The sequence below is a fragment of the Colletotrichum paranaense genome (genome assembly GCF_030867605.1).
Source record: "Colletotrichum paranaense strain IMI 384185 chromosome Unknown Scaffold_6.1, whole genome shotgun sequence".
Classification (NCBI taxonomy): Eukaryota; Fungi; Ascomycota; class Sordariomycetes; order Glomerellales; family Glomerellaceae; genus Colletotrichum; species Colletotrichum paranaense.
This window is the reverse complement of record NW_026848964.1, coordinates 190935-216620: the sequence shown is the minus strand read 5'-3', so window position 1 is coordinate 216620 and position 25686 is coordinate 190935. Positions and strand designations below refer to the sequence as shown.

At 52.6% G+C, this 25686-nt stretch overlaps 9 protein-coding genes across 9 annotated transcripts; 5 read left to right on the top strand and 4 right to left on the bottom strand.

The window, feature by feature from the left end:
• Window positions 1-52: 52 nt before the first annotated feature.
• On the top strand, window positions 53-295 carry CPAR01_07672 (uncharacterized protein; the record flags this gene model as incomplete). Its single annotated transcript, XM_060491941.1, has 1 exon — window positions 53-295. A coding segment is annotated over one exon (243 nt), but the record flags the coding sequence as incomplete, so codon positions are not given.
• An 842-nt stretch (window positions 296-1137) lies between these two features.
• On the top strand, window positions 1138-3241 carry CPAR01_07671 (uncharacterized protein; the record flags this gene model as incomplete). Its single annotated transcript, XM_060491940.1, has 2 exons — window positions 1138-1921; window positions 1977-3241. 2 exons carry the CDS (start codon window positions 1138-1140, stop codon window positions 3239-3241), a joined length of 2049 nt encoding a protein of 682 aa, XP_060348310.1.
• Window positions 3242-5068: 1827 nt separating this feature from the next.
• Window positions 5069-6571, bottom strand: CPAR01_07670 (mutanase; the record flags this gene model as incomplete). Its single annotated transcript, XM_060491939.1, has 5 exons — window positions 5069-5549; window positions 5608-5632; window positions 5689-5820; window positions 5873-6413; window positions 6476-6571. The coding sequence occupies 5 exons, from the start codon at window positions 6569-6571 to the stop codon at window positions 5069-5071; spliced, it is 1275 nt and encodes a 424-aa protein (XP_060348309.1).
• A 2286-nt stretch (window positions 6572-8857) lies between these two features.
• CPAR01_07669 (mutanase) lies at window positions 8858-10435 on the top strand (the record flags this gene model as incomplete). Its single annotated transcript, XM_060491938.1, has 2 exons — window positions 8858-9001; window positions 9056-10435. 2 exons carry the CDS (start codon window positions 8858-8860, stop codon window positions 10433-10435), a joined length of 1524 nt encoding a protein of 507 aa, XP_060348308.1.
• A 280-nt stretch (window positions 10436-10715) lies between these two features.
• CPAR01_07668 (uncharacterized protein) lies at window positions 10716-11461 on the bottom strand (the record flags this gene model as incomplete). The annotated part of the gene is made up of 2 exons (XM_060491937.1): window positions 10716-11178; window positions 11238-11461. The coding sequence occupies 2 exons, from the start codon at window positions 11459-11461 to the stop codon at window positions 10716-10718; spliced, it is 687 nt and encodes a 228-aa protein (XP_060348307.1).
• Window positions 11462-11908: 447 nt separating this feature from the next.
• Window positions 11909-14032, bottom strand: CPAR01_07667 (GMC oxidoreductase; the record flags this gene model as incomplete). Its single annotated transcript, XM_060491936.1, has 5 exons — window positions 11909-12069; window positions 12123-12830; window positions 12894-13452; window positions 13515-13858; window positions 13912-14032. 5 exons carry the CDS (start codon window positions 14030-14032, stop codon window positions 11909-11911), a joined length of 1893 nt encoding a protein of 630 aa, XP_060348306.1.
• A 1207-nt stretch (window positions 14033-15239) lies between these two features.
• On the bottom strand, window positions 15240-18490 carry CPAR01_07666 (glycosyl hydrolase family 2; the record flags this gene model as incomplete). Its single annotated transcript, XM_060491935.1, has 3 exons — window positions 15240-16395; window positions 16462-17851; window positions 17911-18490. The coding sequence occupies 3 exons, from the start codon at window positions 18488-18490 to the stop codon at window positions 15240-15242; spliced, it is 3126 nt and encodes a 1041-aa protein (XP_060348305.1).
• Window positions 18491-19527: 1037 nt separating this feature from the next.
• Window positions 19528-21685, top strand: CPAR01_07665 (MFS monosaccharide transporter; the record flags this gene model as incomplete). Its single annotated transcript, XM_060491934.1, has 10 exons — window positions 19528-19696; window positions 19752-19792; window positions 19850-19896; window positions 19961-20131; window positions 20184-20259; window positions 20322-20391; window positions 20451-20544; window positions 20615-20930; window positions 20986-21465; window positions 21527-21685. 10 exons carry the CDS (start codon window positions 19528-19530, stop codon window positions 21683-21685), a joined length of 1623 nt encoding a protein of 540 aa, XP_060348304.1.
• Window positions 21686-22505: 820 nt separating this feature from the next.
• CPAR01_07664 (C6 zinc finger domain-containing protein) lies at window positions 22506-25412 on the top strand (the record flags this gene model as incomplete). The annotated part of the gene is made up of 6 exons (XM_060491933.1): window positions 22506-22757; window positions 23080-23279; window positions 23451-24257; window positions 24312-24473; window positions 24526-25104; window positions 25166-25412. 6 exons carry the CDS (start codon window positions 22506-22508, stop codon window positions 25410-25412), a joined length of 2247 nt encoding a protein of 748 aa, XP_060348303.1.
• Window positions 25413-25686: the final 274 nt, after the last annotated feature.

Here is a 25686-nt window from a genome sequence, read left to right as displayed (position 1 = left end):
GTGTGGCCCGCGTGCCTGCCAGCTGCGGTGTTGTCGCCGCCTGCCTCCTACCTCTCTTTCGCTTTTGGGGAGGCACGAGGTACGTGACTACCTCGTTCCTCGCATTGTGAGCGTCGCCCTTTCCTGTCCCGAGTCTTTCGACCTCCCCCGTCCCCCATCGTCGCCCGTCCCGTCCGTCCATCCTCACCCTGGGTGCGCTCTGGTGCGGCATCATCCTCCCACCACCGCCACCACTACCACCACCACAACCACATCCACCTCTTCTCTCCCACCCCCCGTCAATCAAATCAAGTAATTCATCAATCCGTCAATCCATCAATCACCCGTCACCCAAATCGACAGAACACCACCACCCCCCGGCATACCTCCCTCCACCTTTCGGTATCTCTTGCCCTCGACATCTACTACGGTTCCTGGTCTCCCGCTTGCCGCACACACTCCCATTCAACTCTTACACCCACATACCTACACACGCATTTTCCAAACACACGCAATCCTTTCCCCTCGATCGAGGGAACATACTATTTACCGTATAGTAATAATAGAGGTGCCCTCCAACGGGTACACGCACACCAACCCTCCCCCCAGCGCTACGCTCCGCGCTACTTTACAAGATACACGGACCGGACTCATCCCACCACCACACGCTACGCCTACGATTACCACCACCATCCCTCCCTACCTCGCTTCTCCAGATCCGCCCTCCACTCGGTCGTCCCCCGAAACCACATCTCCTGCCGCCTCGCTCCCTTGTTCGTTCGTTGGCTTCGAAATCCGCTCCATCGTCCTGCCTGTTCTTCGCCACCTTTGGCCCAAACCGTACTACATGAACCTCTCTTGCGCCGCCCGAAGCCACTTTCACCCCTTCGTCTGCTCTCCCTCACGTTCGTTCTGACCCGCGCGTCTGCACACTGCTGCACCGAGGCAGACTACAACATTCCCTAACGTCGACTGGGAAATCTGCAAAAATTCAGAACCACAACGGCCTCGGGACACGAGAGTCATATCTCCACTCATGCCAGTCCATAGTTGACCGCTGAGACAGCCGCGCCGGTCTCGCTCCTCCCTCTCTTGCTGCTTCTCTGCCGACCCCCTCCCCGCGAAGTCTCGAGCCGCCGTCCGAATATACTTTGCGAAATGGATTTGAGCCAGAGCATGAGCCAGAGCCAAAATCACATGCTGCACGGGCCTGCGCCTGAAGACCGCCAGCTGCCGCCATCCTCCTCATCCCTCACCCACACGCACCACTTCCGCCCACCTGCTTCTGCTTCTGCTTCTGCGTCTACCTCTACGTCGGCTTCTGCTTCTATCTCCACCACCTCTCAACCCAACAAGCACGTCCTCTCTCACGCTCGCTTTGATCCGACACATCTCCCGTCCCAGCTGCCTTCATATGCTCCCCCGAGCTATGCGCATGCCCAATCCCACGATTCCAATCTGCTGAGGTTTCCCGACGCCCCGACTACCGAGCTTGCACCCATCCTTCCTGCCGCCAAACACAATGATAACGTCGGTCACAACCTGCCATCTCTCTCGTCCGTGACAGGTCCCCCGCCCCCACGGTTCACTTCCATCGTCGCCCAATCTCAACCTATCGAAGCGCAGCAGCAGCAGCAGCATCAACATCAGCATCACCAGCCGCAATCACAACCCCAACCAACTACATCCTCCCTGAAGCGGTCCTCGACGACAACAGTACCCCTCACCCACTGGCCGAGCCTCAACCCCCTCACAACGTATTATACACCTAGTCATGCCCAGTCCGCCGACTCGCCTGCGCGAATGGATCTCGACGTAGTCAGCAATAGCGCCATGAGCGCAGCATCCCCAGACCGGTTTTACGAAGGACGCGCTGCCAGTGTCAGTCTGGACGACCCCGACGTGCGCATGGCAGCTGAAGCGCTTGGGGATCTGCGAGCCGGTTCGTCGTTTGCGAACCTCTTCTTGTGCCGAATGACGAAAGCTAACATGTCTAGACTTCATTAACTCTCCTCCCGCCCGTCACACACCTCTACCGAGAGCCTCGCCGGCCGTGTCAATTACTTCAAATCCACAACTCAAGTCTGAAGAACCCTTATTCTCACTTCTGACAACATCCCACCCGTTACTCGCGACCACTATCGAAGGTGCCACATCGGCTTACAATAACTCCAAAAACTTTTCCCCGAGATTCAAATCTAGCGCCGAATATGTAGAGGGTTACTTGACGCCCATTGCCAACACTGTCGGCACGGTGGGACGGAAGACAGGTGTTGAAGGTGGCGTACGCTGGTTTCTCGGCGCCGGGCGACGGCATCAGTCCAATGACATTGAAGCTGCCGACGGAGGGTCTCATAAGCGGCGCAAGGTTGACACGGGAGAAGACTTGGCTAGGCTCATGATTGATGCACAGAGCAACATGATGCCTGACGTCGACTCTCCCCGTGATCCATATGTGTTCAAGCACGACCGTCGACTTTCGCGAGCTAGCACAATCGATACCCTGCCGGCGTATGACGACTACCGGTCCCCGGCCTACAGTGAGAACGAAAAGGCCGAGCGACCCACATCATCAAATGCTGCTTGGCAGTCTCGCTTAATCATGTCTACCTCGGGTCTCAGTGTTGCTATGAGCGACGAGAGTCTCAGGAGCTTGAAGTATTGTCTACGATGGCTGCGGTGGGCGAACGAGCATATTGGTGGGGTTATCAACAATCTCAAGACGACTCTTGAACAATTCGAGAAGCCGGGTCAGCCCCAACAGGAAGAGCAGACTGCAGTCACTAACGATGGCGACCATGTCATGGCTGACAGCCATCCCGAGCCAATGTCTGAGCAGGAGCGCACAATCCTGGCGGCCAAGATTGCTTCACTCAAAGGTGACGTTCTGAAGACACTACAGAATGTAATCGTCACCGTTTCCAAATACGCTGGCGGGGCCCTCCCCGAAAACGCTCGTCTGTTGGTTCGCCGTCACCTGACTACTCTGCCACAGCGATTCCGTTATGCTAGCATGGTTGAACACCAACAGGGAGAGAAGGTTAGTGACCAGGAGGCGATGCGCGAAGGCGCCCATCGTGTACTTGTTCTAGCTAAAGAGGGTCTCGACATGATGTCGCAAGTCAGTGGAGTCCTTGATGGCACCATTGTCAGTGCCGAGGAATGGTGTGAAAGACTTGGGAGGAAGAAGCGGGATCAACGCGAGGCTGTCCTACCGCAATCTCAACCTCAAGAGGCTGATGTCAAGGTTGCCCTTGTTTGAGTGAGCAACGATTTCCTACGACATTGGTCCAAGAACCACAAATGACAAGGCGGCCGGGTTACTCTTTCCTTTTATAATCTCTTCCCAAAACCACCAAGTGGATGATTTGAACGGCGCAGAAATGGACATGGAAAAAGAAAAAACAAGAGCAAAACGTGGACGAAGATGCGCTGCCGCAGCAGACGCAAGACTCACAACAATGATACCAAACAGAGGACACCCTCACCATTACCTACTACTACTTCTCTTCCAGTATACCATATCACATCCTACTACTATCAATTTTTCCTTAAAACTACAAACACATCCAACACGGACATTTTTTCTTCCTTCTCATATTTTGTTGATTATGCTATGATTCTTGTTCATTTGGCAGTTCATCTTTGTTGCCCGGTTCTCAATGTGTCATTTTCTGGATCACGGTATTAATAGGACGGTCTACAGAGTCCTGGGGCGTCTTCGTATTTGCACTTAGCTTCAAGCTTGGATTCGCTATGTACAGAGCTTGCGCAATATTTGCACAAAGCAAAGCCAATCTATGTGTTAAGAATATGAACACTTGTCAACACCTTTTACTGAGTTCTCGACGATATCCGTGATTCGACCAAGCAAGGTTCCCCCAAAGGCTTCGCTAGGTATGTTCATGGCTACGATAGCCTTCCTATGATTTCGACGAAACATGGTTCCGAAGCCTGCCGGGACGCTGCGTGCCGTCAAACGTGTTCCCTCCTCGCAGGCCAAACATCATCTGGTGAACCCAGCGCGCGGCAGAGTCCAGGGGTATTTGCGACCTTAAACTCAGCAATGCAGTATCCCATGAAGGGATTAGCATCCGAGGATTGCGAATACGGCGACGGGAAGCAATTTGAGACCGGTGTCCTGAGGGTTTCTGCGAGGCTGAGATTAGTAGTCGAGCCAAGATTGGTGCACGGGATCCGGGGAAGAGCATTGATGTCCCGGACGGACCAGGCGATTGAAGGGCTGTTCCGCGGCACCGTGCCTTCTCATTCTCTTTTCTGAGCTTCTGATAGGGCAAGGCACGCGGAGGTTTCCTAAACCTCCGTCCAAAAGACCTTTTGAGCATTGCGATCTCTTGATCCGTTGTCCTGTCTGCCGCCAGATACGGAAGGCTCCTAAATCGTCTGATTATCCTGTCTGAACCTCGGAACAAAGAAAGCTTCTTCAGAATCCGGGGCTCTATTCTCGTCTGTTGACAGGCGGATATCGGATTCGGTGGACCAAACAGCTTTCGTCTACCCCAGGCGAAGTATTCCAGAATCCAGACTATCAGATTCTTATGCATATGGCCAAGGGATATCGTCTTGATGAGATGAGAAAAATAGAAACGAGCACAAGAGCCTTAATTAAAGTGGACAGACATCAACGCTAGCCTCGTGGCATCAGAGAAGATTGACAGCGTGGTCGGCGAACGTATGACCACTGGAGGAGGCACGGCGACGGTGGTACTGTACAGTAAACGGAACGTGGGAATACTTGATATGGGCTTTATCCTCTAGAGTTCGACAGAGACACGTGAAATGGAGGTGAATGTTCTTTGAGATAAGCTTCCGTCGACCTAGCTGCATAGATCACACGTAATGACTCAGCCAACAGGCCGTTCCAACAACAACTCAGTGCTTACAGAAAGCAGAGCCTTTACCCACGATTCCTTGACACATGTACTCTTTCAATGATTACCTGAAATACGGCTGCAAGATTAGACAAAGAGTTGCAATTACGGTTCGCCCCTAATAACCCGAAAAGACACAACATTGCTTCAACTGAATCACGTTACTCTCCAGACAGATCGAGAACGCCACAGTCAGCTTAGGCTTTGAGAGAGCCCACAAAGGCGTTGAAGTTATACTTCTGACAAGCACCGCTGATCTCCTTGCTGCTCGTGCCCCCGAGAATCGGAACTCCATTCCGGGCTACTGAGAACTTCTGGGCACCGATGCCCATGGTGAAGTTAGTGGTCTGAATCCCCGCGCCAACGGGCACCGTGACCGGCGCCTGGCCGCCGCTGGTGACGGTGAGCGTGGCGGGCTCCGTAAGCATCGTGGCCACGAAGACCACGTCGGCGAGGTACTGGATCCCGTTGGGGGCGCCGAGGGTGTCGTTTGTGCATACCGTGTTCTTGGGCGTTGGGCGGTACCAGTAGACCAGCTCGTCATTGACAACGGTGGGCTTGTCGGCTCCGGACTTGTAGGCTGCTATGTAGGGCTTCATAAGGGTGCGCCAGGCGTCGTGGGGGAAGCCGGTTGCCCAGGCGGAGGAGCCGTCGTCGGAGTGATTTGGTTGTGAGCCGCTTGAAGAAATCAGCTCATAATTCTGTGCGTCATTTGATTTATCTTGGGTTCACTTACGAGATGTAGTGACTTTCACCAAAGTCTATCAAAATCTTCAGTCATGTTTCGACGACAAGGCATGCATGTAATGAGACTCACCATTCCAACTAATGATTTCAATGAGTGCAGGCTTCATAGCAAGCATTTGCTCCCAGCGGATGGTGGGCTGCTCTTCCGTGATGAAGACCCAATTCTTGGTGTTGAAGTGAGTTGAGAACCAGGGCGAAACGGCTTTGCAGTGTGTCAGCATACTGTTTGTACTTGGTAGAGAGAGCCTTCTTACGAGCCATGTACGGACGACTCCCCAAATTTGCTAGATACCGGTCGTCCCAAATAGTCGTCATCGGACCGGGAATGATACTATTACCCCCATCCGTCGGCCACGCATACCACGAAAACGCGCCATCGAGCCCCGTATTCGCAACAGAAAGCCATGCTGGATCTTGGATCATAGGGAGAGCAGTAACTTTCTGTCCGGGTGGCATGCCATTCTTCACCGCGGTCCAGTTCATGTTGTCGCCGACAAAGGTGCTCACGATGGATCCACCGTCGTACCGCGCCTGGCCCGGGTGCGCGCTGTAATTACCAACGATGGAGGTGATTTCTGCGGTGTCGGCCGTGGACCAGTACGCAAAGTCAAAGGAGATGAAGACGGTGAAGTTGAGGTCTTGGGCTGCCTGGTAGGCGTTTGCGAGTTGTTTGGGGGTGTAGCTGTCGATGCGGGCTGGGGCGCAGTTTAGGGCGAACCCGTCGATGCCAATTTCTTTGGCTTGGGTCATGTCGACGTGCCAGTCTGATATGGTGTAGTTTTCGACGATACCGAGCTTTGAATCGAGGCAAAGAGATTTATTAGCGGGCCCGTCAACTTAGTAGGTGGTGTTCTCACCATGAAGTGCGCATAGACGGGCTTCGCCGTTTGACCCAATACCGGCAAAAGCATCCACGCCAGCAGAGAGAGGCATATCTGAGATACCGGCGCCATTTCGAAAGCCTGTCGAACGATTCTGGATTATTCAATGAATTCCAAGGGGTTTTCCGATTTGAACTTCCTTCAATCTAATCTCCTCCAGGACTGCACGTCTAGATCAACGATATATAACCAACGTTTGTCGTTCTACTGTCTGATCGAGTAATAAGACTCGAAATGTGACTCTGCAGAATCACAACAAAAGCCTCAACAACTTCATCAAACGTCGCTGAAGTTGAGACAACGTGACATGACGAATAAAGTGTGATGGTACAGCCTCTGAGTCCTACCACCTGCAGATGGGACGGAAGTCCGGGGCGGTCACGGCGCGGACTGCATCAATCACAAGTACAAAATGTAACCAGATTCTGAAGGGCCGAAAGTTTAATATCATCAGACACTGCGAGAATCATCAGCGGCATTTCCATCATTGGGGGAATAATTGAATGAAATGAAGATCTTGTTGGTGGGAGGCCTCCAATAGAGATGCGCGCCTGACGCCTGACATCCTTACTCTCATGAAAGCTTCACCGTAACCACATGTTGGACAGTAACCCATGGAACGACATTCTCAAAGCAAAAAAAGGGCCGAAGTCTGTCAATTGCTCTGCTTGATGGGAGCCGTGAAACCTCACGAGGTCAAAGGGGGTCAAAATCAACCTCACGATTGGGTAGAAAGATGATGTGCCAGTAATTGCGCATTCAAGCTTCCCAAAGGAGAAGGTCCTCGTCCTCGATATCCATCATGCTCTAACAGATGCCATGAACCTTTTTCTCAGGACAGGGAATATTGGAAAAGACCGTGGAGCTTGTGGCGGGTTCTCTGCGGTATTTTGAGCGGCCTGATCGTTGTCACAAGATTGCAGCAAAAGAGGGTTACATCTCAAGGGCACCATTTCTACCAAAGGTCCAAACCACAAAATGATTTGTCGAGGAGTGGGCATTCCTGACCGACTCACTGTTTGCATGTTATGTGCTTACGTTTTACTGCAAGTCAGTGGTATTTTCTATGATGACCGGGCATAGTCTTGCAGATGATGACGGGAATTCGTCACAATTTTATGCTATACGCGGTCCTAGATCTTGGCCAACTCTAATACTGTAAGAGCATGAAAACTCTGCATCTCTTTCATATGATACTCTTTGTTTTCTCTTCTGTGATTCCAACCCGAGGACGCGGAGAGTTGAAGTCGGTTTAAGGAACCCCCAATTTTCTCCGTTACAATCATCCCATCTTGGGAGTATTTGGCGTCGGAATAATACCACCTGCAGGGAGTTCAACTACCGCAGCAGGGTCTGATTTTGATGTTGATTGGAGGGTCGTTCATGTTTTGTGCTTGTGATTTGTCTCGACTACTCCGCACTGCCGGGTGTTGACACCAACCATGTGGCAAGCCGACGAGACATACCGTCATGTGGTGCTTACTGACATCTGGCACGGTCTGGACACAAGTTTCCACCTTTTCCATATGCACCCCAGATAAATGACTTTGGCCAAGGAGACGCCAGTCGGGTTGTTGGGAGGGTTGTATTCGGAGACCAGCAGTCAGCGCGGGCCGAATGACATGGATTCTCAACTGCCCATTCAGCGGCCAGAGGAGATAATAAGCATGACTTCGAAGATTCTAGGGACGGTGATCTAGGGCCCTGTGACATATGTGGTTGCCCATGATTTGTCGCTTGTGCGGAATGATGTATGAAAAGAGCAAACCCTTCTGTTTGTTCTCTCGAAGTTCGTCAAACGGAGATTTATCTTCACTTTAACCCTTTTCTCCGAGAGACAGTATGTAATTAGAGACTACATGTGCCAGAGCAAGGCATGGCTGCAACGTGACATAAGATCCTTAATGCCACTGGTATTTTTGCTGCAGTTGACCGCAGGAAGGCTTTGTGCCTGATCATGCAAACTGCCGGCATCCCATGAGCAATTAACCGGGATAAGAGGGTTGTCGGTGTGGACATTGTGGCATCATCAGGCTTATGACAGACATACGATTCGGACCTTCTCTTTTGAGTGAGGTAACAGATCTGCGAAGCATCTCGGGCACAGAATCGATATGCAGAGGTCCATGACATTGACCCTAGAATCATGCGGGATGCCAGTGCGGCCTGCCACGCTTGTCAGCGGACGGGAATGAGCAGGGGAAACGGGAGAACGGACGGAGAAAGAGCCAAAGCGAGAGACAGAGCGCTTCGGAAGGCGCCAAGTAATCCGGGCTTATAAAGGGAAGTTCCTCGATTTTTTCATTTCTCTTCTGTGTAACTAGCAGGCTCGGATTGAGGCCATCACAGCGATCCAGAATGATTTCCACTCGTCTTTTCAAGGCCTTTCTGGCTACGGCCATGTTGACTTTGGCCACCTGCCTGACGGTTCCATCCACATATGGCGACACCCTCAGCCTTCGCCAAGATAGTGGTGAGAAGCTTGTTTTCTGTCACTTCATGGTGAGTTTGACTCGGTCCTTCCATCTCTGCAGTTCCTAGCTAACACTCTAAAAGATTGGCATCGTCGGTGCACGTAGCTCGCCCAGCGAGTATGATGCTGATATGCAGAACGCCAAGGCGGCTGGCATCGACGCCTTTGCTCTCAATATTGGCGTTGACCCTTACACAGAGGCCCAGCTCGACTTGGCTTACCAGTCTGCTGCCAACAATGGCATGAAGGTCTTCATCTCGTTCGATTTCAACTGGTACCAGACTAGTGAGGCAACTCGCGTCGGCCAGATGATCGCCAAGTACGCCTCTCGTCCCGCTCAGCTCATCGTTGACGGCAAGGCGTTTGCATCTTCGTTTGCGGGAGACGGCCTGGATGTCGGTGCTATGCGCAGTGCTGCGGGCGTTCCCGTCTTCTGGGCACCCAATTTCCATCCAGAATTTGGCACAGACTTCAGCGTTATTGACGGTGCTCTCAACTGGCTCGGCTGGCCCAACAACGGACTCAACAAGGCTCCCGACGGTCGAGGCAACGTCTCGGTCCAACAGGGCGACGCGGCGTACACAACGGCACTCAAAGGCAAGCCCTACATTGCACCAGTATCACCGTGGTTCTTCACCCACTTTGGCCCCGAGGTCCCCTATTCCAAGAATTGGGTCTTTCCCTCTGATACCCTCTGGTACGATCGGTGGCAACAGATTCTGTTGCTTAAGCCGCGCTTCCTTGAGATTGTGACTTGGAATGACTACGGTGAAAGTCATTACGTCGGACGTCTTGACAGCCCGCACGGTGATGACGGGAACTCCAAATGGGTCTACGGATTCCCCCACAACGGATGGCTCGACATGGCACAGCCGTTCATCAAGGCGTTCAAAGCGGGCGCTAGTGATCCCAAGCCCTACATCACCGAGGAAAAGGTTGTCTACTGGTTCCGCCCGACTCTCCGAGGAATCAACTGCGACGCGACTGACACTACAATGAGCGATGCCAACAACTCTTCTGGCAATTATTTCAAGGGCAGGCCAGATGGATGGCAAACTATGGAGGATAAGGTTTACATCGTGACGCTACTGAAAGAGGCCGCATCTTTGACTGTCAACGTTGCCGGCAACAGTCAGACTTTCCAAGCCCCTGCTGGTGCTGCCAAGTTCTCTGTTGATATGAAGCCGGGAACTGTCGCCTTCAATATGGCTCGAGGAGGATCTTCCATTCTCTCTGGTACTGCTGGCATGCAGATTCTGGACCACTGCCCTTGTGGTATTTACAACTTCAACCCTTACGTCGGAACTCTCAAAGCAGGAAGCGCAGACAACCTTCTCCCAGCGGCTTATTCTTCCATCTATGCTGGTTTGAAGGTCAGCACGTGCGGGCCGAATGGGATGAAAAGAACAGCGGTTCCACTTGCTGATATGGTAGCTCCTGCAATGGCCACACCCACGGTCTAAGGTGTCTTCGTGTACTTACTCTGGGAGGCAATGGAATGAAGGCATATCGGATAGCATGGAGGTCAGATTGCCTCACGTATTTACTCATGCAGCACATAGCTGGGGATGAATTGCGTCACTGATTGCTTTCAGCTGAGTTTTGTTATATTGAATGTATGTAAATGACCGTGTGATAGAATTTGGAGAGATTCAAACAATGCATAACCTGTAGTGACTGTGTAGTTCCCTTGCAGCTGCTCATTTCTCAATCACTTGTTGCCTCCCAATATCCTTGCCAAATTTACGGAGCCTCTTTCTCAAGCACAGTGCACCTGAGGCGGAAAGGTCTCAATTTGATCAACCCTTCCATATCTTCAAGCTTTCTTTCAATCTCCTCATAGGTCTCTGAATGGTGAAAGGTATCGTTTGCCTCAAGATTGGACCAGCCGACGAAAGCTGCCAAGATGGACCCTGTCTGATTGGGGTCTCCTCCCTTCACGGGAAAATTGTCCTGAACTCCCCAACCATAGCTGGTGGCGGTCACCTCAAGCACTTGTCCGAAACCTTCCTTAATGACCTCCTGCAGCCGTGTAGTTGCCACGTTTTTCGCTTCAGGGGTGATGTCTGAAGGAAAGTAGATGATGAAAACATCAGTCACGACGGACTTCAGCGCATCTGGGAGGCTTGACGTGGCGTTGATGTGCTTGCAGAATTCTCCGTATGTCAGAACTTTGTGCAAGTCTTTGCACAGCTCTGCACCATATCTTTTATTCATCAGAAATCACTTTTGGGAAAATGGTATGTGGTTAATAGCTTGACTTACTCTTTGGCAAACTTCTCGTGGTGCTCAATTGAGTCCCAATCGAAGAAGCCCCAGGACATGGATGAATCTTCAAGTTCGACTGCCAGATACAATCGATAGGGAGCGCCAGGTGCCACGATAATCTTGCGATAGACGCTCATGTATGTCTGGCCCTCTGGTGTGGACTCATCCATGATGTTGAGGCCGGGCTTGACGCCCGCGGCACCAAACTCGGTGACGATCATTGCGAAAGACCAGTGGAGGAAGTGTATTTAGTTGATATATGGAAGACGAGATGCGATTGAAGATATCGAGGGTATTGGGTTCAGATTAAACCACAGCATTTCAGCTCTTTTGAACTAGAAGCGCATAATGGATGCCTGAGCTCGACTCGTAACTGCTTACGCGGGGTGTAGGCAGCGATTGCTGTATCTCACTTGGACATATTGACGTTTCAATTGATGCCTGAAGTTTTGCACACTTAATATGAGTAAGCGCTTATTGTCATATGATTCTATGTTTGCAAGATGACTATCAGTTGAAAGGTGAATAGTCGTCTTACGGCTTCTGAGCTTAACGGTGTAACTTCTCATCTTCAATCACATCATGCGATTACGCTTGCTGTCAGCCTGTTCTCAGGCACTTCATTCATGATGTCATTGCTAAATGTGCTTCAACGTTACGTAAACGTATCAGAGTCCTAACTCTGTGATGATGATCTCTGCAGCCTTCTCCCCCACCAGCAGTGCAGCATTGTAAGTGTTAGCAGCGACTTGCTGAGATGGCACGCTAAGATCCGCAACCTTCAACCCGAACACGCCGTAGACGTTCAGGTGGGGGTCGACTGTGACATCTGATGTCAGTATAAGGCTCAACCTCAAAGCTAAGCAGGGCTGTGCTACTTACCAACCCCTCGATTCTCCCGGGGCGCCATCTTGCAGGTACCAAGAGGATGTCTTGATGTCCCGATGTTTTCACGAACGTACTGGATGATTGCAGCATCGTCTTCGATAGAGTACTCAATCGAATCAGTGACCGGTCCTTCGGCCACCTCGATGACAGCGGCGCTCGATGTGTTGGCGAACTTAGGGTGCCCTAGTGCGAGCTCGCCTCGAAAGATTTCCATTCGACGAGCGATGGCTCGTTGTGTCTTGTACCCCCAGATGTGGCTCCTCAGGTCGATGTCGTTCTCGTCAAGTAGCCACCCAGTGGTGAAGTCATACTGATCGTCTATGCTCGGCCCAGTAGCATGAATGTGGCCCCTCGCGTATGGGTATGTTACCCAGGGTGCTGTGGTAACGTATTCGGCATCATCGGGAAGAGTGGCAGGGTCGCCAAAGTAGGCATTAAAGAGTCCCATGATCATGAGAGGACGGTTGGGCGAGTCTTTGAAGTCCCTGTCCCAAGCAGCTTGGAATTCTGGCCCCAAAGCTGCAATATCAGCAGGAGATGGTCTAAACTTGCTGGAGGCATCGTGACCGTTCCATCCAAGTTGCTTGTCGTCGGCGGCAATCATCGCATCCACGTCTCGTCCTCTATCATTTCGGGCTACACCGTTGATGGTCTCGTTCTGGTTGAGGTTTGTGCGGTAGACGTACCCAACAAAGTGATGATCTACAAGATATTAGGAAGCCGTTGAAACGCCAGCAATCGCCCAAAGAGTGAGATCAGAGTTACCTTGGAAGTCATTGCCCACTCCATCGAGACTTTCGATAATCGGTAACCCCGCCTTTTCCAGCACTGCAGGATCACCAACTCCGGATCTTTCGAGAAGCAATGGAGTTCCAAAAGACCCCGAGGAAGCAACCACTAGCTTTCTCGCCTTGACCCTACTCGTGCTATTGTCTCCGGCATCCTTCGCGAAAGCAGGGTTGGGTCGGATTTCCACCCCAGTGGCGCGATTCTCTTCTCCCTCAAACAGAACACGGAGAACCTGGGTTTCTACTAGCACACTCAGATTAGGATAATCGCCACTTTGCAGAAGTGGATGCAAGTAACGATGTGCGACATCTTGGCGGCGGCCGTCGGTAGGCGAGACATATCGATACCAGGGCCCGGAGCCATTGTTGGAGTGCAGACTTTGAAGGTCTTCTACCTCTGACCAACCTGCTTCTACGGCCCCATCGATCCAACCTCTTTCAGCTCGAGGCGCTTGGTGTGTTCCCTTTGATACATGAATTGGTCCATCATACCCGTGAGTGGATTGATTGTTAGTTGCGCCGTGATACGTTTCGATCTTGAATATGCATTAGCTATCATGAATAGTTTAAAGCAACGAGAAGATGGAAGAGCAAAAACCTTCCGCAGAAGTGGCAGCAATTCTTCTGCTGACCATCCCGTCGTGTTCCAGGAGTTATAATCGTCCCATTGCCCACGGGTGTACACCATCCAGTTGATGGCTGATCCACCCCCGAGAATGCCGCCTGTCTCAACAACCGGCTCACGGTCCGCCAGCTGCGATGACTTCTTGGCCTTCCAGAACAGAGCAGTATCCGAATTGGGCAGGGTATTCCGCTCGAATAAGGCCGGGTAGATGACGTTTGTGACATTGAAGCTGTCTTTTCCCTGCTCGATAACAAGAATCGATAGGGAGGGGTCTGCTTCAGCGAGTCGTGAGGCAACGATGCTGCCTGCAGTGCCTCCTACGTGCGAAATGAGAATTTGGCCACTGGAGGATTGTTTAGAATAGACCCACCTCCAGCAATGATGACGTCGACCTCTGTGAGATTAGTTGGAAGTTCAGTATACAAACCTTCAGACCCAGTCGCCAGCGCTATTGCGGCTACAGAAGCCATCTCCAGGGCTTTCAGTCTCATGATTGAATGTGTGCAACAGGTGAAGTAAGTGAAACAAGTATTAGCGCTGTAAGTTGTTGTCAAAGGGAATGAAGAGTTGACGAAGTTTGTCTAGCTGGACGGTAGCTTAAAGATAAGAAAATAGTGCTTGGCTACCTGAAAGACATTCCGGTGTCGGCTGCTTCCATTACGAAGTATGTTTTGAAAGGTCTACTTAAGCACTTCCAACCGAATTCCAATAACTTCCGGGTCTGGAGTACGCTCAGCGCGGCCCAGGCGGAACGGCCCAGTAGTGTCGTATCGCAGAGGCGGGGGATGCATCCGACGTTGTAGAAAAGGTTCCTAGCTTACTTGGCATAGTCTTCAGGTGCATAATACCAGGTTTACTGCTTGGATTCATGAAAAGAGTTTACTAATGGTATACTAAGTCCAGGAATGTAAGTCGAATGCCACCTGCGTAATGTCGATCGCCGGTCAGCGTCGTAACATCCCCACTGTTCAGTCGAATAACTAAAGACTTGAGTCCGAGCTGACGAACAGCAGGCGAGCTCAGAACTTTGCTCTTCAGCTTCTGTTGATTGCGCCATCTTGATTCAGGATAGAGACTAGCTCTTAGATGACCTCTGCATGGAACCAACGGGATGACAAGTGCAAATGAGGAAGAACCTCAAGAGAACATGACATAGGCGCTTATTGAATTCGACCACAAGTCTAGATCGTTTCCCGGCTGAAAAGCAGTGGTCCCTAATGAAAACTTACCGAGGGGCGCCAAAGACAAGCAGAAATCCTAATTCCTATCCAACTTGACTTGAAGAAACAAAAATTGAAGGGACCCGAGGGAAGTCAAAAGACTGACCAGCCTGGGGGTCGAACCCAGAATCTCCTGATAACATGCTAAGTCGGGGAACCGCTTAGTCGTAGTCAGACGCCTTGCCATTGGGCCAACCGGCCGGTTGTGATTGTGGGGGGCCAAAAGTTTGTCTTGTAGCGCCGCGGCGTGCCACCAGCGCGAGGCCCACCGCCCGCCAGGACCCTCGGAGCGCGCTCGATCAACCTGAGAGACAGGCGTGTTGCGTTTTCAACATTGGCAGCATTTCATGATTTTGAGAAGCTTTGCAAGAGGCTGTTAAAGTCATAATCATTCATTCCAATTCTAGCTCTAGCTGTCCGTGACTTGTGTCCAAGTCTCAGGACACCAGTGTAACCATTTCGTCGTAACCCAAAGTCATTAAAATCCAACTCTTTCCAAAACGAATCCAAACTTGAACTCTCCGACATGCACCTTCAAGTCCTCCCTGACATTAGGACCACAAGCGGCAGTACCAACACCAGCAACACGGGCATCGAGACGCAGAAGCGTCGCATCCTCCTCAACGAGATCGCACGGGTGCGCGGCCTTGTGCACCGTCTCGGAAGTGTAGTGACTGACCTGGAAGCTGAACTGGCGCCACTCCTCCTCAGACCAGACAGCAGCGTCAGCCGGCGTTGCGCGAAGGCCGCGGCCGTGGTCCTCGGTGAGCTTGACGTAGCGGGTTTCCAGATGGTTGCCGCCTTCTTGGGGTACCTCGTAGTGCTGGTGCAACTCCGGCACGGTGGCACTGAAGACGCCGAGGTGTTGACTGGACTTCTTGTCTGGGTAGGACTCGCCGGGGCCGAGCGCGAGGTACTTGACGTTGTTGAGCGACTTGTGCAGGCGCAGGTTCAGGCCCACGCGGGGGATGTGGGTGGGTTTGATACCGCGGGGCTTCAGGTCAACGGCGACGGTGAGGCGACCGGTGGCATCAATGGTGTAAGTAGTGGTGGTCTCCCAGCCCCAGTCGAGGACGCGAGGGGAGAGGTAGGTGGTTGTGATGACCTCAACCTTATCGGTCGACTCATTGATCTTGAATGATCGAAGGAAGCTGTCAAAAGCGTCAACACCGAAACGAACCCAGTAGGGGGCATCATTGGGGTTGTCGTTGTCGGTAGGGGCGCGCCAGAAGTTGGGGATAATGGCCGCGCCAGTGGCTTCGTCCTTCACGAGAAGAGGCACTCCAGCAGCCGTCCAAGATGTGATATATCCGCGGGCGGTATCAAAGGTAATGGAAAAGTCGGAGCCTGAGACGGTGGCCTTGGCACGAGACTTTTGAACCTGCAACTTGGAGGTGAGTGTGCTGTTAAGCAGCTTGGAGGCTGCCGCAACACCGGACAGCTTGTGCTGGATCCAAGCGATCTCGTGCGAGGGCTCGGCCCAGTTGGTGGAGTCCTTGAGACTGAAGGTTACGGTGATGTAGACCTCCTTGTCGGACTTGATCTTCGCGAGGCTCGAGGGCAGGTCGACCTTGACGGTCTCGCCGGCGGCGATCTTGGGGATTTCGAGATTTCCGGCAGCGACGAGAGCGGAGCTGTGTTACAAATTGTCAGTAATCATGCTTCTCTAGATCAGTAGAGCTTCCTCCAGAATGACTTACTTCTCGCCGAGTTCCTCGACCTTGTAGGTGGAGGAAAGGTGGTCAACGCCAACAAAGTCGTACTTGTTCTTGATGACAAGCTGGTTGCCCTCAACTGACAGCTGAAGGGGCTGGTAGGCCTTCTTCAGCTCGATCAAACCGGGAGTAGGGTCGTGGGTGCTGTGAAGAAGACCATCCATGACAAAGGTGCCGTCGTGGGGACGCTCGCCAAAGTCTCCTCCGTAGGCATAGTAGCCCTTGCCATCGGCATCCTCCTTCCAGATACCGTGGTTCGCCCACTCCCAGATGTAGCCACCCTGAAGACGAGGGAACTTCTCAAAGACCTCAATGTAGTCATCGAGACCACCAGGACCGTTGCCCATGGCGTGACCGTACTCGCAGAGAACAACAGGCTTCTCGTAGCTGCCGTCCTCCTTGACACCCTCAGTCTCAACCAGCTTGGTGAGGCGGTCGATGGGAGGGTACATGTAAGAGTACATATCCGCAGTCTCGGCCTTGACATCGCCTTCATAGTGGACCGGGCGACCAGAGTCGAAGTTCTTGGCGTACTCGTACATGGCTTTGTGGTTCTCACCGTAGAAGGCTTCGTTACCAAGCGACCACATGATGATACTGGTGTGGTTCTTGTCGCGCTGAACCAGCTGAACCATGCGGTCGAGGTAGGCCTCACGCCACTCAGGGTTCTCGCTGGTGTACTTCCCAGCAAGGGGGAAGGTAATGGCCTTGCGCGCCTCGTAGTCTGACGCCTCGTCGACATCCTGAGGGCGTGCAACAGCATCGTAGAAGCCGTGGCACTCGAGATCGGCCTCGTCCATGACCCACAAGCCGAGTTCGTCCGCAAGCTGGAAGACTCGGGGGTCGGGTGGGTAGTGCGAGCATCGCAGAGAGTTGATGTTGTGGTTCTTCATAATGAGCAGGTCGCGCTTGGCGTACTCGATGGGCACGGCGCGGCCAAACTTGTTGTGGTGTTCGTGTCTGTTGACACCTCTGATGCGGATTGGGGTACCGTTGACGGAAATCAGACCGTTCTTGAGCTCAACTTTGCGGAAACCAATGTTTTGGTAGACAGCATGGGAACCCAGGGTGATGTCAACCCGGTAGAGGTAAGGGGTCTCGGCAGTCCACTTCTTTGGGTTGGTAACGGGGATGCTGATGTCAACCTTGGTATTGTCGGCAGTGACCTCTGCCTCCTTGGTCGCAATGACGGCACCGCCGTTCTTGCCTAGCTCGCTGAGAGTGAGCTTGACGGTGCTCTTCTCGGCGGTCTTGACGTCGACCGTCGCCAGGAGAGTCGCGTCTTCGTACTTCTCGTCGAGATCAGTGCGGAGGAACCAGTCCTCGATTCTTGTTTGCTCGGGTACGGCGAGGAGAGTGACATCGCGGAAGATACCTGTGAATAGCTCGTTAAATGATTATTCAAGCAGGTTGGCGGACGAAGCGACCACTCACCCGAAAGCCACCATTGATCTTGGTCTTCGATGTAAGTTGCATCGGACCACTGGTACACTCTCACAAACAGCTCATTGGGTCCATCCCTCTTGAGGATGCTTGTGACGTCAAACTCGGACGCGTTCCGCGAGCCCTGAGCGAAGCCAATGAGCGTGCCATTGACCCAGATGTGGTATCCGGAGTCAACGCCATCGAATCTGAGGCGCAATTGCGACTTCTCATCCCACGTGGAAGGGACGTGGAATGTTCGTCTGTAGGTGCCCGTGGGGTTCTCGCTGGGAACGTATGGTGGGTTCACTGGGATAGGGAACTGTGTGTTGGTATACCACGGAAAGCCGTGTCCCTGAAGCTGCCAATGGCCAGGGACGTTGATGGTGCCCCATTCGTCCTCCTTGTCTTCTGGCAAAGGCGCCTCTTCGGGAGTGCCGGCCATGTGGAAGTCCCAAACGCCATTGAGAAGGATGGACGTCTCTGGGATGAAGTATGCGCGCGGAGGAAGGGTGTTGCGCCTGAAGACGGAGGGGTTCTCGTAGTCGTGAACTCCCTCCTCGGCCTGGAGAGACAAACTTTGAGAGGCCATCGTGGCGGTTTGGATGAGGGGTAACGATAGACTGAGACACGGATTTGGGGTGGAAGGAGAGAGGGGAGAAGGAATGTGAAGAGAGAGAAGCAAGAGGGTACAATCAGTTTGCCAGCTACCAAGGTTGAGTCGTTATTTATTCGTCCTCACTTTCTCCACGCGAAGTAACACGTCGGACGCAAGGCCGAGGGAAACGCCAGAAATAATCTGCAGACTGCGAGCACCCGTTCCCTCTCGTGAAGCTCACTCGAGTTTGTCCCGCCATATGACGAGGGAGCGTGGGGCAGAAAGACTGGAGCAGTTTCGGGGTAGCTCCGAGTCAGGTGGTGTCGGTGTAGTACGACCCCGAGGCCATCCTATCCTGGCGTTCCTTCGACTTCTTTTGCCAGAGAGACTCTTCACTCTTGTCCTACAAGAGCCCCGGCAACTCCTGGCAACTCCGCACCACGAGGACGCAAGAGGGATAGTCTCCCCCAGCCCCGTGTGGTTCTGATTGGGTCCGGGGAAGTCGGGGCCGGCCCCGCACCTCCATCCGGATACAAGCCGGTCTAAGTTGATGCAACGTCTGACAACCCTGCCAGCCATTTCCACCCTTTCGTCTGCTCCCCCCATGGGCCCCATCTCTTGGATGGACGGAAGGTTGTTGTGTGTCTGTTACCCCGGATTGACATTGTCCAGACCCCGGCTAACGTTGACTGAAACTGCAAGCGCGCCCGTGGTGTTGGCTCATGGCTGATGGTCCGTCATGTCACCCCAGGTTCTTTCGTATTTTCTGCCTCCTGGGACCTTCGTTTGGATGGTATGATGGCCCGAATGCGGGGAGAAGATTTTGTCTTCTGATGGGCTGCAGAGAAGCCTGAGAGTCTGCAGTCAGAACATTTAAGACGGCCGTGTTATCGCCTCTCCATTCTTTCGTCTCCATCGATGATACCCTTCCAAGGCTTCCAAGACCTCCATCTCTCCACCGTTCCACTGTTCCTGAATTCTTGGTCCACCCCTCCCGAGCTGTATTGCTTGTCTGCAGTCCATCCTCCACCATGTCCGACGAGAAGACAGACCCCACGGTCGAGGGCCACGCCGAAGAGCGCCGTGACGATGCTGCTGCCGAGATCGACACTGCCGTCCACATTGCCCATCAGACGCAATCTGGCGCCTATTCGCCCTGGACGCCGCACATGTTCCGACTCTACGCCGTCCTCTTTATTGGTTCGTACCTTGGTGTTTCTTATTAGTATTGGCCTACTAACAACAATTCCGACAGCTTACCTCAATGGAGCTCTCAACGGTTACGATGGTTCCTTGGTAAGTAAACCCAGAATCTGAGCACCATCATCATCATCTAACGAAGCACCTTTAAAGATGGGAGGTTTGAACGGATTGAAGTCCTACTTGAACTACTTCCACAAGTAAGTCACCCTGAAAACAAAACTCACCAAGCATTCGATGACAAGACTGACGCGAATCCGTTAGGGAAACTGTTGACGAGAGCACCGGAATCATCTTCGCCATGTACAACATCGGAAGTGTCGCCGCCGTCTTCTTCACCGGACCTGCAAACGACTTCCTCGGTCGCCGATGGGGCATGTTTATCGGGGCTGCCATTGTCATTATCGGCACTTGTGTTCAGGCCACAACCAAAACGTACGAATACCTTTACTTCTATGGTCGCATACCGGTTGCTAATGGTTCTCAGCTCTGGCCAATTCCTTGCTGGACGATTCGTTCTCGGATTTGGTGTCAGTTTCTGCTGCGTTTCTGCTCCGACCTATGTAAGTCTGATGGATCGCGTCTGTCTTGGTCGTGCATGTCAACTAACATGTCATCTGTTGAGGTCTCTGAGATGGCACACCCGGCATGGCGAGGAACTATCACTGGCATCTACAACTGCACTTGGTACATAGGTATGTCTATCTTGGTCGCTTGCACATTCTCTTACTCCAGGTCTAATTATTACATACAGGCTCAATCATAGCTTCCTGGGTTATCTATGGGTGCGCCTACATCGATGGCGGTGAGGGCACCAGTGCTTGGCGCCTGCCCATTTGGCTTCAGATGTGAGTCTCTTCAACGAAAAAATAATTCTTCGTGTAGTCCTTCTCCAGGCACTAACACATTTCTTTGCAGGGTTACCTCTGGTATCGTTTGCGTTGGCGTCTTCTTCATCCCCGAATCTCCGCGATGGCTCATGGCGAACGACAAACACGAAGAAGCCGCGAAAGTCCTTGCCAAGTACCATGGCGAGGGCTCTATCGATCACCCTATTGTCCAGCTCCAGCTGAAGGAGATGGTATCTCAAATCAGCACAGATGCATCGGATAAGTCTTGGTATGATTACAGTGAGCTCTGGAGCACCCACTCCGCCCGTCGCCGCCTCATCTGCGTGTTGGGCATGGCCTTCTTTGGCCAGATCAGTGGTAACAGCTTGAGTTCTTACTATTTGGTAATTCCGTTCTCCCTCTCTTTCCATTACTTGGAAATAACTAACATCATTCTAGACCGTTGTACTGAAGAACGCCGGCATTACAGACGAGAAGCGTGTCTTGGCATTGAATGCGATCAACCCGATTCTGTGCTTCTTCGCATCTCTCGTCGGAGCTCGTATGACGGATGTTGTCGGTCGCCGACCCCTCCTGATTTACTCCATCATCTTCTGCTCGTTCTGCTTCGCAATCATCACGGGAACTTCCAAATTGGCAACAGACGATGCTAACAACGTTGCTGCTGCCAACACAACCATCGCCTTCATCTACATCTTCGGCATCGTCTTCAGCTTCGGCTGGACTCCTCTTCAGAGCATGTACATTGCCGAGACCCTCAGCACCTCCACTCGCGCCAAGGGTACTGCAGTCGGTAACTTTGCCAGTGCTGTCGGAAGCACCGTTATCCAGTACGCCAGTGGACCGGCTTTCCTCAACATCAAGTACTACTTCTACATTGTCTTCATCTTCTGGGACCTCTTCGAAGCAGTCATCATTGTAAGTTTCGCACTGGTCCCTAACTGGATATGCCAGAACTCCGCTGATTGACTACTACTAGTACTTCTTTTGGCCCGAGACCAAGGATCGCACGCTTGAGGAGTTGGAGGAGGTCTTCAGTGCCCCGAACCCTGTCAAGAAGAGCTTGGAGCCTCGTTCGGCCGAGACTGTCTTGAAGACTATGCAGGTCGGCCAGGACGAAAAGGTGGCGTATGTCTAGTAGATATCTGTACCGGGCCGGGCTTGGGCGGCATTTGTGGGGCGATACCGGTCCGGACACTGGGTCTAGAGCTAGGATTCACCTGCATTTGCCGTCTATCTCGCTGTCTAAAGACTCTAATCAAGATGTTTCTGATAAAAGTTCAGATGATCTGCGATGTAAATGCTCCATTATGTGCGAAGTGCAACATCAAAACCAGTGTGCATGGAGACAGTCGATTCGTCTGTCTGTTGATGGTACTTCGTGCAAAAAAGCGTCCTTCACTATGATTGGGGCGGCACCGTTTAGACTAAGAAAACGGGCTAACGGCGCCATGTTCTATGAACAGCCACATCAGGCGAACCCAACCAACAGTCTTCCTTAAGTGTTCGTACCGCGGTCACGTCTGAAGGAATGAAGGGAAAGCTTAATCGCCTATTGTATCCCTACAGAAAACTGGCAAAGCGGCACAGCTTGGAAGGAGTTGAGAGTCACCTGTCACATCGTCACATGTGCTTCTCTCCAACTCGTAATAGACGAATGCCACGATGGGACATAGGTCCGTCTTTGACCCAAGCGATGTTGATGTTCCCCCGCCTGGGACTATGTGGGCTCCCCTCATAGACGTGCCGGGGCTGCACGGAGCGAAACCACGGGAAGCCATAGAGATCCTAGACTGAGTCCAATTTTTACCCGGCATCCCACCATCTCATGATCCCACAAGCTTTTCCCCTTCCTAGCCAAGCCCCCCGTCTACGTTTCTCCAAATTCTTCCTAATGAACTCACCCCCTTCTCCACATCATCGCCCTTCCCCCGCACTACACGTGGGTGCATATATGCATGTCCTGCTGCCGGGATTCTTCCTTTGACCCCCTTGTGCCGTCCATTCTTTTTTTTCTCCAGTCCACTGCCCCCAAACTCTGCTCCGACTCGGTCCGCTTCGGATCGAGGATCCCCTTCACTGCGGAACCAGGCTTTCTTGTTGTTACGGACGCTGTTGCTACGCCATGCCACCCAGCAGTTGCGATGGAGTCACTGGATAATGACACGATCAATGAGCCGTCGAGGAAGAGGTTGAGGACAAGTCATGCGGTATGTGAATTGCATTTTCTTAGAGTCCTGCAAGCAACACAGTTCACCTCTTTCGTAAGTATCGTTTTGGCGTAGGACAAAGTGACAACTCGTGTCTATCATTTCACTGTCACATTGAACCGCCAAAAGAGTTCTTCACGAACACTGCGACTACCAAAAACACTGCACGCTTAACTGCTTTCGTTCCGCCATCGCGAAGATCTTCTCTCATTTCCGAGTGTCATCTCTCTAAGCTTAAACTCTTCTCTCCCCACATGTTCTGGCCGGCTACCCAGCCGAAACCCCGAAAAGCTCATCGCTGACAACGCATCGCATACTTCAGTGCGACACATGCCGCGCAAGGAAGATCAGGTACGTGGAACCAAGACAAGCCGGCCAAGCAACCCAGGCCCAGACCGAACCAGTCTCTCGGGACAGCATCAAGATTAACGAGACCTCACTGCACAGATGCAATGGCAACACGCCATGCGCATCCTGCTCTGCGTCGCATCAGGAATGCACCTATGGGTCCGAAGCTAATTCGTAAGTTAAGGAGTCCGGCCCTCAAAAGAACCACACTCGTCTCCTCACGCCTCCCGGAGCCGTGATCCCCGGCGCAAAACACCGACTTCCGCAAGCTCGGGGGCGCGAGGAGAGAAGGAGGAAAACTTGCTTTCTTGCTGTGAGTCTAAGTTCTGACCATCACGTCATCAGGCGCGGGAAGAGCGACCTCATCCTCGAGGGTGTACTCCGGGTGGAGAAGTTCCTTCACGAGATGAAGGCTACCATCGTCAGTCCCGTCTCCTCTACATTCCACATTTCACCGAACCCATCTCACGATGGTGTGTTCAAGGGGACGGCGCCGTATGCCGACCACCGTCCATCCGTAGTCTCTCCGGCCCTCCGATCCGCCTCGCGGGGTTCCTTTTCCGGGTCGCCTCTGAACGAGATCCATCACCCACAACGGACCCCCATCTCGGAGCCGCAGTATCAGAACAACTTTGAGAATGCCGTGCTCGACTCTATGCACACGAGTACCACAGAATCTGTGCTACAATGGCCTCATTTTGACGCCTTTCCGAATATGAGGGATGGATATGTCCCCATCTTCCACCTCGAACAGTCACGGCCGGCAGTAAAGACGCGTGCAACACCCGTGTACCCCTACGTAACTGCGGAGGACATTGACGAGATCATTGAATCGTTTGAGCACACCATCAACTTTTGGTATCCGACCATGTCTCGCAACCAGCTTGAGCAGGTCCGCAACCTAATCGCCGATGGCATTCCTGAGGGAGACAGCATTCTTGTCTGTCTTGCGCTGCTCACAATGGCGCTGGGGTGTGTTGGCCTAGTGACTACGGGGCTGGCGAGCACGTCTTCCTTGAGCGAGGAGGATCGTAAACGGAGGGCTTCCAAGAGGGCCATGGGTGACATGTACTTTGACAGTGTCTTGAAGAAGCTGCATGTAGTGCATACAAATGTTGGAAGCACTGCAACACACTGCCTGTTCTTCACGGCGTGAGTACCGAGCATCGTTTCTCAATACAGAAAGTCACTAACATGATACTTCAGGATGTACTTTGCCTTCCTCCGTCGGCCTTTGCAGGCGTGGGAATATATCAACGCAGCATCCGCAAAATGCCTTTTGCTTCTGTCTTACCCGCCAGAGTCCGAGTCCGCGGAGGACCAAGAACGAATCCGAAGGATCTTTTGGTCTTGTTACATCCTTGAGAGGTACGAGCCGTGACCCAGTACGTTGCCGTGCCTGCAGCTAACAAATCTCAAGTGACTATCTTGCGGAGCTCTCTGGGCTTCCACAATCGGGTGTCGCCCGCATCGAGTCTACAACGCCTCTCCCAGGAGAGTACAGCACACATAAAGACTCTCAAGTCGAGGAGCAATCGTCCCTCTACTTCCTCGCCTGCATCTCCATGCGCCGCCTCCTCAACCGCGTCCATCAGCTCCTCTACGCACGCGGAACTGGCGCTGCCCTCGACCACGCCCGTTTCCCCTATGTCGTTGCGGAGCTGAACCACCAGCTCGACGACTGGCGAGAGGTGCTTCCTCCGGCGTTTGCATTCAGTGTCGGGTTCAACGAATTAGGAAACAGCCAAGGTACCGCGACGGAGCATGGCGGTTTCCTGCGGCAGAGGTATCTCACCTGCAGGAGTGTGATTTACCGACCGTACCTGATGTGGATGCTGAGTGGTATGGCTGGTGGGAATGGAGCTAGCTCTGAGCTGCTGGTCAGCCAAGATGCGCTGAAGAACTGCAAGGCGTGCCTGGATGCCTGCCTGCTCCATATCCTCAATCTGAGGGGCTTTGGGCAGACAGTCATGGTCGACACGTGGATCTGCTCCCTCTCGTAAGTTTGTCACACGTGACTGTTCTGCATTGAGATATCACGACTAATGTGTGGGCTGCAGCATGGCTGGTGCAATGCTTGTTCTGCTCGCAGCGTGCCGTATCCCGGCTTTAAAAGACATGATCGGGCCGGAAGTGTTGGGAGCTGGTGACCACTTGAAGCAGCTACTACAAGGCTGGCAGAGTACTATGGGCGAGCCTACGTCTCCGAGCGTCAACCAGGCGATCCGTATCATCAGCGACGTGGACCGCTTCATTCAGGAGGTCTATCGGGCTGGGGATTCCTATTCCATGAGGCGGCATCCATAGCTCAAGTGAGGAGAGGTTTTTGACAAAGCAAATCATGTCAAATTAAATGTTCATTGTCTGGTACATACAGAGTAGGGTATGGAAATTGGGCAGAATACAAAACTAAAGAAATCATGCAAGTATGCTTCATCGTCGTCTGCCAAGCTTGGCATTGCGCTTTTCAATCCTGAAATACGGCCAACGTTCCCCGACCCTGCAAATCCTCGCCCCTGAGCTGTGCCAACGAGTGACTCAAGCCATGCAAATCGATCGATACTAGCCCCATTGCTTCAGT